At 42.8% G+C, this 12,853-nt stretch overlaps 1 protein-coding gene across 1 annotated transcript in view; it reads right to left on the bottom strand.

Annotated features, from left to right (window-relative positions):
* The window catches only part of FGD4 (FYVE, RhoGEF and PH domain containing 4), a 104,822-nt gene extending 93,311 nt beyond the window's left edge, over positions 1-11,511 (bottom strand). The window contains exon 1 of the mRNA XM_059845912.1: positions 11,258-11,511. Coding sequence (XP_059701895.1) covers positions 11,258-11,486 — 229 coding nt within the window. The 5' untranslated portion in view covers positions 11,487-11,511. The remainder of the gene's footprint in view (positions 1-11,257) is intronic.
* Positions 11,512-12,853: the final 1,342 nt, after the last annotated feature.

Below are 12,853 nucleotides of genomic sequence, written 5' to 3'. Positions count from 1 at the left end.
TACAGGTGTGCTTTTATCTTATTTTTTTAATTCAAACACCTGAATTAGAATTAATAGAAAGAATTCACACCTGCTTCCTTTTTAATATCAAATAAATCAGAATAAATAAATAAGAGAAGACATGCAGTCATTCCTCACAATCCACTAATCAGGAAAAAAACATTATGCATTTTTCAGAGTTATTTTGCCTGTATATTCCTAAATGTATCTGCTAAGTCCTAATTAGGGAACAGAATAGTATTTAAAAATAACAAACAAAACAAAAATCCACCCCACAAACCCAAAATCCCACACTGCCAAGTCAATAAGGAGAAAAGAGTAAGAGTTGATTTTCTACACTCACCGAATAATTAATTACACAATCATAATTTAAACTGCAGATTGTTCAAAGTTATAACATCCACATATAGAAAAAAAAAAGGATAGAGGGAGAAGCATACATTCCACACAAAATTCGGTTCTGTATTTGCACATTTGTCATTCAAAAACCTATGGTAAAAATGGAGGTTCTTCCTCATGATCAGAGTTTCATTATCTATATATTATTGTATATTGTCTTTATGTGGCTTGCTAGCAGACCCTGTAATGCAGTTCAGAAGTTTTCATTTAGAGTTTAACATGCTTACTAATTATCAGAATTCTCCTTCCTTCTTTCAATGCATGCTCATACAGAAAAGAAAGAAAAGAAAAGAAGAGAAAGAAAAGAAAAGAAGAGAAAGAAGAGAAAAGAAGAGAAAAGAAGAGAAAAGAAGAGAAAAGAAGAGAAAAGAAGAGAAAAGAAGAGAAAAGAAGAGAAAAGAAGAGAAAGAAGAGAAAGAAGAGAAAGAAGAGAAAGAAGAGAAAGAAGAGAAAGAAGAGAAAGAAGAGAAAGAAGAGAAAGAAGAGAAAGAAGAGAAAGAAAATCAGTCCTTAGGAATTGGGTCCTTTCAGCACCATGCAGTCCTCTCCATAGTTACTCCTGTTTTTCCAATCTCTTGTATTCTACACCTGAAAAAAACTCCTTATCAGAAACCTTATCCTGCTTTTATGTCCTGTGCCACAGAAAATATTGTATTTTAACTTCAAACAACCTGCTCCAGCTCTGCTAGCCTTACCCACATTTAGTGTTGCCTGTCAGCTCGCTGACTATAATAAGCATGTAGTCCTTGTCAGTCTCAGGAAGGATAATATATTCTCACTTCTCATATTTAAAAAGCATTTTTCCTTCCTGAAACTGAAGCTAACATTTGACAGCAAGCAGCTACTTTGTTTGACTTCCTGAAGGAGGAAAAGTACTTACATTTCCACCCCAAACTATAGATTCAGGGTGGTGCAGGGGCACAGAGAACCACCTGAGAATGAGTGCATGGGAAGCAGAGAGGGGCAGGAGTGGTTCTTTTCTTCCATAAGTACTTTTGTACAGGCAAACGGAGCTCAGCAGAGCACTGTGGAAAACGACAATTACTAAATAGATGCACTCTCGTGGTGTCCACAGAGAACAATTCGTCTACTTCTGCTCAGGTTTCTAATCTCCTTCCTTGCAGTGAGAGGAAGGAAAGCGTGAAAGATTTTTTTTTTTTCTGTTAAGCCAGCAACGGTGGGAGCAATAGCGCTGCACACCACAGGGCAGCAGACTGAACAGAATTCTTCTTCCTGCAGAAAACTCTCTCCAAAAACACACCCTAACACAGAATTCTGTAATTTTTTTTTCCCTGATCTATCAACTACCTCCACCTCTAGGCAAAAGGAAACAACTGGAAAGGCTGGTGCTGCAAAGGAACACTTGTGACACGTTATGGGTCCCAGCACAGTACCTGGAGTTTTCACTTGCATTGCTCTAGAGTCACCTCTCTGCAAGTGAGGGTTTGGATTCTGTAATGTCACCATATTTGAGTATTCCCAATATCACACCTAAACAAAGGAACTAAAAAATCCTTATAAACTGTTGTGCCCTGGAGCTGTTCCTCACTGCAGGTTCTTCAGCACCATTACCAGCCCACATTTATAGACAACCAGTCATTTTCTCTGTGTCCAACTTAAAACCTCCTTGTTATTTGAAAGGACTACATTAATATTTTCCCAGAAAGCCATAGAGAAAAGAATGAGTTTTAGAGAAGAAGAGTCAGAAATATCTGGATCAAACTAGTTTTAGAAGACTGTGAAGATTTTCTGATGTCTCCTATACCAGAATCCTGGTCCATTGTCATACACTGCAGGCTATTTCAGATAAATGCTGGTCACAGATGCCTTGACTCCAGCAGAACACAAGCAATCAGTAATGGCTTGGCACATGCCTTTAATCAACACTGTTTAACCCTGTGGGGGGAAAAAAAGTAATGTGACAGTTTGAGATGCACACAACACCCTTAACCTGTCCTGTTTTCTAAGCCTCATGTAAGGCTTTAAATCAACAAATCATAAGACATGCATGGTGAAACTACTTGATCCCTTTTTCATTTAGAACCCACCACTGTCCTATCTCAACATTTTCTGTAAGCTACAAGAGGCAAAAAACTCAATTAAGATTCATTTTAATCAGGATCCAGTCCCATACAAGACTTAAATGGCACTTGGGACCTTGCAAAGAGGGCACAATAGTCACAGTGATAAGGTACATGATATATACCACGTTACAACACCCTGATCTTTCTCAGGTTTTAAAATGGTAGGCCTTGCTTTTCTCCAGCAGCTCAACTGCATTTGGTGACAACAGCCCCAAAAAATCCCATGAAAAACTAGTGAACTTTACAGTTGGCATTGGCCACCTGGGAAAAGCAACCATAACAGTGTTAAAAGGCAACAGTTGTTAAAACCAGGAAGTAATAATTCTCCACAGTTATGATGAATAGACACTTGTTTGTTTAAGCTCCACAAAAATCCTTTGAAGAGGTAACTCACTTGGGATTTGAAGTTCCTTTAAATTCCATATTAACACACACAATGTTAATATTGTTCTCATTTCTATGAACTAAAAGCTTTTCATATATCCTTTGCACAAGCAGCCCTTATACAAAAAAACCCCAAAAAGAACAGTTAAAGGGGCAATTCTCCAAGTTGAAGACCAAGGTTAGCCCACACCAGCAAGAGCCAGGGCTCCTGCTGGCTATCCACAGTAGTTGGATATTTCTCTCAACCTTGACTGCAGGGCAGGAATGTTGTTCTAAGGACACCCTCTATGCTTGATCCAGGACAGGGAAAGGATGTGGGGGAGTTTAGAAGCATGTGCACAGCCCACCTCTTGGGCTGCTGTGTTTTGACCCCTCCACAAACACAAAAGCCAGGGCAACACTCCCTGCTGCCTCACCTGCCTTGGCAGGCTCAAACAGCACCCAAACAGCTCAGGCACCTGCCCGCCCTTGACTTGCAGGTCTGGTGAGCCTGTTTGCCCCCTGGATCAGTTAGAGATTAATAAATGACGAGGAACACTGTTTCCTGCATTATCATGCATAACTCAAGAGCACACAGAGGTAATTACAGAGCAACAGTCAGCTCAGATTACCAGCACATGGTCAGCTTAAGCTGCTGAACTCCAACCACTCTGCTTTCGAAAATGGACAATGATTTTTAGTAGTAGATTGATGCAACTTGCTCTCAAGTTTAAAGTACATCTTACTAAAATTCACATTGCTCTGTATTTAGAATTAAAATAAGCCAAAACACAAATGCTGAATAATTTTATGCACTGATAGCAATTCTGATTTTACTGTAAATACCACCAAAAAAACCCCAAAACAGGTGTTTTGCAAAGCCTTCCCTAGAACCACACTTTCACACAAAAATTTCCAAGCTTTCGTTATAAAGACATAAAAACCCTCTTTTAAAGCTTCAAGAATTAAAAATTTTCAGGCTTTTGAAAGCCATCCCCAGGTGTTTCATCTCACATTACTTTCTTGAATGCTCTAGTACCACTAATCCATAGGAGAATAATTGAAGTACAAAAGGATTCTACCCTCACAGATGAAATGCAACCACTTAATAAGGAGAGTTAGTGTCAGATTGAATAAAAAGGAATGGGCAGTATGTTTGTGTTAAGACAGGGACATTTTGCCCAGAGTCACTTGAAAAAAAGGCTGATAAGCAGTGTAATTGCATAAAACTCAGAAAAAATTCAATTCTATCAAAAACAATTGACTTTTTCTGTATCAGTGACTTTGCTTTGATTCTTAACTCACCAATTCTGAAGAGAGACCTAATTAGTCAGTAAGTTCAATTTCCTGACTCAGTTACTGATGTTAATATAAATAATGCAGATATACTAGTATTCAATTAAGGAAATGAAGTATCACAGACAAGATAGTAAATGATGGTAAGTGATGGCAAAGAGGAAAAACATTCTAATAACTCACTACATCAAGTTGTCATCAAGCTCTTGCGATACAAGACAAAATACTTAAAAAGCAACCTGCCTTCAAATATTGTTTGCTTTAAAAATTTTACAATTCAGGGAATTCATGGAGTTTGGAGGTTTTTTTAAGTCTGCTGTAGACACTAACTTTGATTTTTGATTTAGAATACTTGTTTCATGGTAGAAGAGAAATTAGGACCCTGCTCTCCTGTGAACATTCAAGATAGTCATGTGGCATATGACAGACTCCTGAGCTTCAGCAACCAAATGTCTCAGCCTAGTAGGAAGATGAAGCCTTAAGTAAATAAAAAAAAAGTTCCCCTACCCCAGCTTTCCAGCTGGAGCTTAAAGGCTGGACAGTCCCCAAAAGGAACAGCAGCTGGTCAGGTCAGGATGCTCAGCCAGCAGCAAAGGCAGTGCCAGGGAGCTCTGCACTCTTCCCCAGATCTTCTACCTTGAGAAGCCACCAGGAATGGGCAGGGGAATCTGCCCTCAAGTTTTCCATGCTGAGGCCTCTCGTGCTTCACAGAAACAGAAGACAGATCAAGGATGCAGTTAAAAACTTCTCTGCTGACTTCTCAAGTGCCACAAAGTCCCCAACAGCAACCAGCAGAGCCAAAAGCCTGGCACAGAAACATCAAATGCTCAGCTAATAAAAAGCCTGACCCTTAAAAGGGCCAGAAGAAATTCAGCCACTGAACCAGTGACTTTTAACCATTGTTCACCACTGTCCCTCTCCTAGCCTCATCCAGTTCTGGCCACACCAGCATCTATGTGGGAAGGAAAATGCCTGCAGTTACCCATGGGGGGAAGGCTGCACCTCTAGGCTACACTATCACCTGTGCTGCAAGACATTTGTTCAGAAATTATTAACAGATCACAGAATTTCCTATGCCACAGTACAGTTCCACCACATTTTTCCTTCTTTCCAGGCTATTTAACTTGTTTCACATGAACTTCTGACATACTTAGCATTAATACTTAGAATGAATGCTATTTCATTGCTCTGTCCTACATTCCACTCAGTGTCTTTTGCCTCTAATTTTAACACATTTTGTGCTCCATTTTACTGAGTTTCAGTGCAATCAGAGGTGTCAAATTGCTCTGAAACTCATTAGAAATACATTTCTTTACATGTCTAGTTTTGCAGACTACCATAGCAGCAATTTTCCTTCTCTCCTGTTTTTACTCAATTCTCCTCATATTCTGATATTACCTTACTGCTCTGTATCTGCACCCTGGGACCACATCTGATTCCTACATGGCTTGACAACATTTCAACAGAGCCCCATCCTCCCTTCCCTACATTTACTTCAAAAGTCTTTTCTTCTGCTAAAGGCTTATCTCTGTTAAAATGCTATTTGCAAGGCAGCTAGGTGAAGAAACCATTAAAAATTCCTCTTTCAGTTTCCTCCTTTATGCTCAGGTTATTTACACAACCTGGTGCTCTGGGGACACACTCCCTAAGCAGCATTCTCTCTCCCTTTGTCAGGAGTACAGGCGTTTGTTGACAATGGCATGAACCTATCAAGCTGTCCTCTGCTACACATTTGATTAAAATGTTTTGACCATCAATAGCTGGAGGCAAGGTTTATTCACAGATTTAACACAGATGAAAAGGATCATTCTGATTATCTGAGTGTAAACATTCGTCCTGGATCCCCTTATATTCAGGGCAGCTAATATCCACAGCATCTCATTCTGGAACAGAAAGCCATTTTTCCCTCTCATAGAAACAGAGTTTCAGCTACAAAATTCACAGTCAGTAATTTAATTAAAATATTGAATTGACAAAAAATCTACCCAATATTAAGAGAACTAGAGGAAAAGGCCCACAAGTGCCTCATTTTAAAATTTCCTTGCTTCATATTTTTCCTTTCCCTCTGACAAATCCTTCATCCTGGGAAGACAACTTATCTATCAAATGCATAACACTGCTTAAAGACACAACAGTGCAAAACATAGCAGTTGGAGGGCTTTATCACAGATCTCACTGTACCCAAGACATACTGCCAAACACTGCCCAGTTACGAGCAGGATTTTTACTGCAATGCTGGGAGATGAGATAGTCTCTCACTGGGACTTAAGAAGTGGGGGAAAAGCCTGATAGATGCAGTTTCAAGCAGCATGGGTGTTGACAGAAAAAGGAACAAAATAATAGCCAAGGGCAAACCACTGGGGGTTTTTTGTTATTAACAGCTTCTTTTGTCAATATTTGATTTTACTTGTTACCCAAAAGTAACACATTCCCTGAAGAAGCTCTCCTCTTGCAATCTAGAAATCTCCCAACCACATTTATTAATTTATCTACAAAAGAAATCAGCTTTATGATCCTGTACAACAAACTAATTTGTACTGGGTGTGCAAATTATTACTTTCTCAGTTTCAGCAATGCCTAGAAGCATTTCAGCAATGGTACTTACCAGAACCTTACCTGACTTTGGCCTCTCAGGCTCTATTGAAAAGAAGCTTCTAGAGAAAGGAGCAGGCAAGTTTCAGCAAACCCATGTCAATTGCAACTCTCCTTTGAAATCTTGTGTGTATTGTCACTTGAAAGTCAATCAGTGGATACAAACTTTAATTTATTTCAGGAAATCAACATCCAGGTCACCAGGAAGTCAATATTACAGGGCAAACAAGAATTATTGGGTAAAGTAGACGTTGTCAGAAAAGAGTTAAATAGAAGCATCAAACCAACCCAAAATACATATAGACATGACTGGATAGTGTATGAACTAAAGAGTACACTCTTACTGGCTTTAAGGGGATAATTTTGATCCTAAATGTGTGGAGGAGAAGTGAGAGAAGAAATGGTAAAAGCAAAGAAGTTCCATTTCTTGGCCCTTCCCCACCTTTGCTTCAATAAGAGGCAGAGGTGATTAATTTGGCTTAAAACAGGAAGCTTTCTAATGAGAGGAAAATGTATTTTCATGCAAGTTCTGCATAAAGCAATTTGTTATGCTTTACTTTCCCTCATTTTTGAAGGAAGAAGAATGTTTTGAAGCATTTTCCTCATATTCACCTTCCTCTCTCAACATTTTAAAGTACAACACTCCTTGATAAAGCTCAGTTTTAGAAAAATGTCAAAAAGCCTCTAATCCCCAGGAAGGCTTGTAAAGCAGCTATTTTTCTTTGTCAGTGGTCTCTAGTGCACCTAGAGATGCAAATCACTGCTAAGATTAGCTCTAATGATTGTATAGGTTTTCCCTGAACACACTGTATAGCAAATTTTCAGTCACTGTAGACCAGTCAACAAAATGCAGTGGGTTATACAAAGCCAGGAACAAGAGGAATCAAAATCCACTGTTCGTTGCTGTATTTTCAAAGGTAAAACAACAACAATGAGAAACTGTCAGGCAGGGCACAGTTATCCTTCTAGTATTTAAAAAATAAACAACAAAGACATTTTTCATAGACTAGAGCAGCATACTATTAGAGTCTCATTTATCTATCTCCTACTGCAAGGTGGAAACCCAAAATATTACTGAAGTTTTTTTAACATAATCCCGTCATTTCATACCCATTTACAGGCAGAGCTACAACAGCAGCAGCAGGGAACTATTTTTTTTTTCCTGTCAGTGTTAGAAGACACCTTGCTGCAGTGAATGCTGTCCTGAATGCAAATTACCTCAGCTCCCCATGAGGCACTCTGCAATTCTCAGACTGCCAACAGCACAGAGCCAGCAGATGTACAGTTAGAAGTCAGTGGTCAGAGGAAAACTTTCCAGAAAGGGTGAAAATTTGCAGTGCAGTGGGCAAAGCCACAGAAGCAGTGCAAGATCTGAATGCCACAAAAGTTAATCTAGTTTATGTGCAGCAAGGCCAGAGGTGAGTGTGCTGATGAGAGGAGTAAGCTGTTTCTTGCTATGAAAGTGAGTTACTGTGTCCCTGTATTCTGAGTGATGGCTTCACACCTTGATTAAGTCTGCTGGATGGAGACAGAACCTCCTAGGACAGCTCCATCCTCCGCAGAATCCGAGGGGTGCCACACTCACACCTTGCAGAGCTCCTGGCTTGTGAAAGTGCTGAACAAGCAAGCTGTGAAACACCTGTTTCCTGGTGGGAGGCTAATTTTGAGTTAACAGGCACACACACATTTGAAGTAAAGCTTCACTCAAGTCACACAAACTCTGAATTCTAAATCAGCAGGGGAAAATAAAAAGGCACCAAATCCACAACAGTGGGTTTTCCCTTCAAAAAGAGATTGTTAATCATGTTACTCCACACAACACCCTTTTCTAAACTGTTTCCAGATCCCTAGTTTGGCCTTTTCCATCAATTTCAAAATATCTCTGAAGATTAAAATCCTCTTTTGTCTAAACTTTTAAATGAATGTCAACTTCTACTGAGAGATAAATTTTGTTTTGTCCTGTAGGCAGTTAAACACACCAAGCTTTTTCAAGCTCACAGGTTAATAAAATATAATTGCCACTTTGCACACAACAATGAAGGTGAATTTGGGCTATAGCAAGTGGAAGAGCAGAAAGATTTTTCTGTTACATGTCAGACACTTGGATTGCAGTGCACAACAAAAGGCTAATGCTGTAACAGAAAACTTCAGTAGCTCACATCAGCATCAGAAATGTTTTCAAGCAACACCAAGAATGGAAACACTCCTTGTCTTCTGCCTCCCAGCACATAAAAGCTGCACATACCCTCCTTCATCAGTCCAATGTCAAAAGCTGTGAGGCAATATTGAGTGTACAGGAGTTACAATAGTCTTTATTATGTCACTGCACTAATTAACACACAATTTACTAGTTTGAGAAGTGCTCTGATACGCTTGCCATATGCATCATCCAGAATTGTTCCAAATGCATTTACAGCTCATAAAACAGATCTGCTTTCTCAGTTCCTTTCCAGATACAGATCTGAGGGAATTGCCTGAGAACTGTACCCCAGGCAGTAATGTCAGTAACTCTCATATTGCACAACATTTGGCAGAGAAAAGGACTGGAGATGGACTACACGAGGTCCTTTCCTGTAAGATTTTCAAGCAGGTCAAAGGCACAGCGAAAACCCTTTTCAGATTCAGTTAGTATTTTATAAGCCAGAAAAGCGTAAACACCTGCCTTTCTTTTTTTCAATAGAAGAAAGAACTCATCTAGCTTCATGCTGCAACTGTGAATTCATTTTATTGCAGAATTAAGGCAGTCTGGTGAGCTCTTGTCAGCCACAGAAGCAAGTGCAGTCACATTCTGATTACAGAGAGGAAAGCTACAAAACTATCCTGGGTCTATAGGATGCTGAAGCACTTGCTCCAGCAGCTTCTGCAACAGGAAGATGGGGGCCAAAGTTCTCCTCTGAGAATAGAAATCCTGTTCAGAAGGTTTCTTCATCTCATTTTCTGGGAGAAATGGATTATGAATGGGAAAAAAAGAGAGGCTTTATGCACTTACATGGAGAAACCATCACCAAATCTCCCTCCTATTTCCCACATTTTTGAAATTCATTTCCTTAATATCATTTATGAGGTTTTCGTACTTGGAAGTCACAGTACAGGAAACTACTGTGAGTTGGGTTATTGCAATGCAAGGACATTTGATTAACAGGATATTGCTCCCATCATGACCCTCACAACTTTCCTGCAACCCAACAGCTGACAAGAGCAGTCACACTGAAAGGCTACATCCTGCACAAATGTTTAGTACATAAGTCACCTGGTGGAGCTGTGTGAGCTCAGATGAAAAGAGCAACAATGAACAGATTGTAGATGAGTATAAATACACTACCCAGGGGTCTAAGGTAACAGAGAGCAACTGCAGAAGACAAAGGAAACTAAATTGCAAACTAACAGAAAACACAGAGCCCTGGTTATAACTACACCTCTATTTGAGGAGATTAAAAATCCAAGTCTACATGCTGCAAACACAATTACCAATTCCTCTTTCCCAATGTAAACGAACACATAAAGCCTTGAGAAAAAAAAAATGCCACCACCAATAAAAAACTGTGGTTTCATGCACAAATCCAAAGTCACTGAACATTAAAGCTAAAATAAAGGATCCTGTGAACAGCTTTGTGGTAGTCTGTTCTTCTCTGTGCATACTCATTGCTTAATTAAACAGGCCTCTTGCCCAGGAAGTCATGGAATGACTGTCCCCAAGCAAAATACCCCGTCCTAGTATTTGACATGTCATAATTCCCAACATGGTAACAACCATATGGCAGAGATTACAAGCTTTATTTGACCCACTTTGCCCTCACACACCCATAAAACCAAGGGGCCGTGACACCACAAGCATGAGGACAGCACATTGCACTTGCTGTCACATCACAGAGTTCAGACCTGGAAATGTGTGTGTGTGTGTGTGTGTGTATGTGTGTGTGTGTTAACCTGCTGATAAAGGACAGTTTTCTGAAGCTCAGATTTTACCACAGTACTTCTTCAGGGTGGCCAGGGAACACAGGTAACCAGCCTGTCTGTCCCTTTCCACATTATGCAGCTGCCTCCTGAAGTGTAACGTGTCAAACAAGTCTAGCACAGGTTATTGCACAGGTTATTGCTGAAGGGGGAAAAGAGGGAGGCACTGGGGAGGGGCAGGTGCAAGACATCGTCTGTGGCAGGGGGAACATTGCTTTCCTGCCATCCTAAGAACTGCCAGCACAAAACTCTGAGAGATAAAAATATAGCTTACAATATTCTAATACATAACAAAGTAAATGCACATGAATAAAAAGTACAACTTGAGTACATTTCGTGCTGAAGGCATGAGCTCCCAAGGCCCGGGGGCTTTCTCCTGACCAGTCCCCGAGTTCAGCCCTGCGAACAGCGGCCCCGCAGCCACAAGCCCCGCAGGCAGAGGTCGACAGGCGAAGCTCCCCGGCTCTGGCAGGTGAGCAGCACCCTCTGTCCGCACCCGGGAGGCGCAGGAAGCCAGGAGAGCCCACCCGGGGGCAGAGCGACGCTGCCCCGCGGCGCTGCGCTCTTACCTGCGGCCGTGCCCCGAGCTGCGGCTCCGCCGGGCGCTGCTCCGCCGGCTCCGGGAGCGGCGCTGCTTTTCCTGCGGATCGCCACCCTCCTGAAGCGCGCTCCCTCCGCTCCGCTCGTCCTCGGCGCGGCGGAGAAACGGAGAAAGGCGGATTGGGGCAGAGGCCGGGGGCTCCGCAGGGCCCCCCGCTCTGCCCCGAGGGCAGCACCTCCCTCCCCGCCCGCCTGCATCGCTCGGGCCTCACCTGCGGCCGCTCCCGCCCCGCCCTGCCCGGACCGGCACCTGGCCCGGCACCGCCTCCCGCAGCCCTGCCCTCGCTACCTGCCCAGCGGCCGCCGGCCCCGGGCTGGGTTCCCTGCCTGCATGGCGAATCGCGGCCACTCACAGCCCTGCACAGTCCCGGCCCGTCCCGGCCCGGGGATGCGCGGTGACTTTCTCCGAGCCGGGTGCCCAGGGCGCAAGTTCCCCCCGCGGGCACCGCACCCGCTCTGCTTCCTCTCGGAGCCTCGCCGGGAGACCCCGGCCCCGCTCCCCGTTCCTGTTCCTGTGGCCGGCCGCGCTCTCCCCTGCTCCCCTCCGCAATGCCTGCCCTGCCAGGGGAGGCCCAGCTTCTCCAGGGATGTCAGACGCTGCACCTGACATCACTGTGCATCAAAGGAGCTGCCCGTAACACAGTCCCCCGTGTCCGACGAGAACATTCTCAAAGGCATCTCTGAGTCCCAGCACTTAAAAGTGAGTTTTGATGCCAGGGATGGAGTTTTGATGCCAGGGATGGAGCTGCAATTCTTTCATCAATAATAATTCTATCCAGGCCAGAGCTCTTGCCTCTTTGCCAAAGTCTCTAAATTTTCTTCAATGGGAAAGGCAATCAGCAGGCTATGCTGCTTTGAGATTACAATCACTTCTACAGAAACAGCGACTGAAAGCACCTGTTTACCTGGTTAACCAAAACACGATGTTCAGAGGAAGAACATCACCTGTGCCACTGTGAGAGCAAGCCTGTTAAGAGCTTTGAAGTCTGTCAGGGAGCTTGATGTGGTGCAGTTTGGGGCAACCCAGTAGGGAAACAGTGCTCCCACTTCACAGGGATTTCCTCACCTTTGGAAACCCAGGGGTTTAGGGCTTCCCTAAAGGTGGCCTCCTGTTTTGGAGCATGCTGCCTCATTTGCCATCAGCTGTAGCTGGAGGATTTCCTCACAAAAGAGGAGTGCAGTCAGCTACACTCCAGGAATGGTATCCTTTTGGCGGCAGTCCAACCCAACCTTTAGTTACCAGGAAACCATGAATTGCTGGGGTTTGAGAGAATATTCTGGGGAAGTTCCTATCTGTACTTACCCTGCTTTTACATCTCTTTTTGACCACTGTCAGAGATGGGAAGTGGGCAGGCAAGACCTTTCATTTGACACATAGAGCCACTCTTAGGCTTTTACATATTCCAAAATGAGATTTTATGGACTGCTCAGGCAAGCTGCTGACTTCACAACTTCCCTGAGTCCCAAGGGACAAGGACACCTTTTGTCAGCACCTACAGAGCCATGTGTACAGTGCAGCCACATCTGCAGGGGGGAACCACAATATGGAGCATCAAGGTCCCGTG

The sequence above is a fragment of the Haemorhous mexicanus genome, chromosome 5, assembly GCF_027477595.1.
Source record: "Haemorhous mexicanus isolate bHaeMex1 chromosome 5, bHaeMex1.pri, whole genome shotgun sequence".
Lineage (NCBI taxonomy): Eukaryota > Metazoa > Chordata > Aves > Passeriformes > Fringillidae > Haemorhous > Haemorhous mexicanus.
The sequence above is the reverse complement of the archived record's forward strand: the minus strand, read 5'-3'. Positions and strand labels throughout refer to the sequence as shown.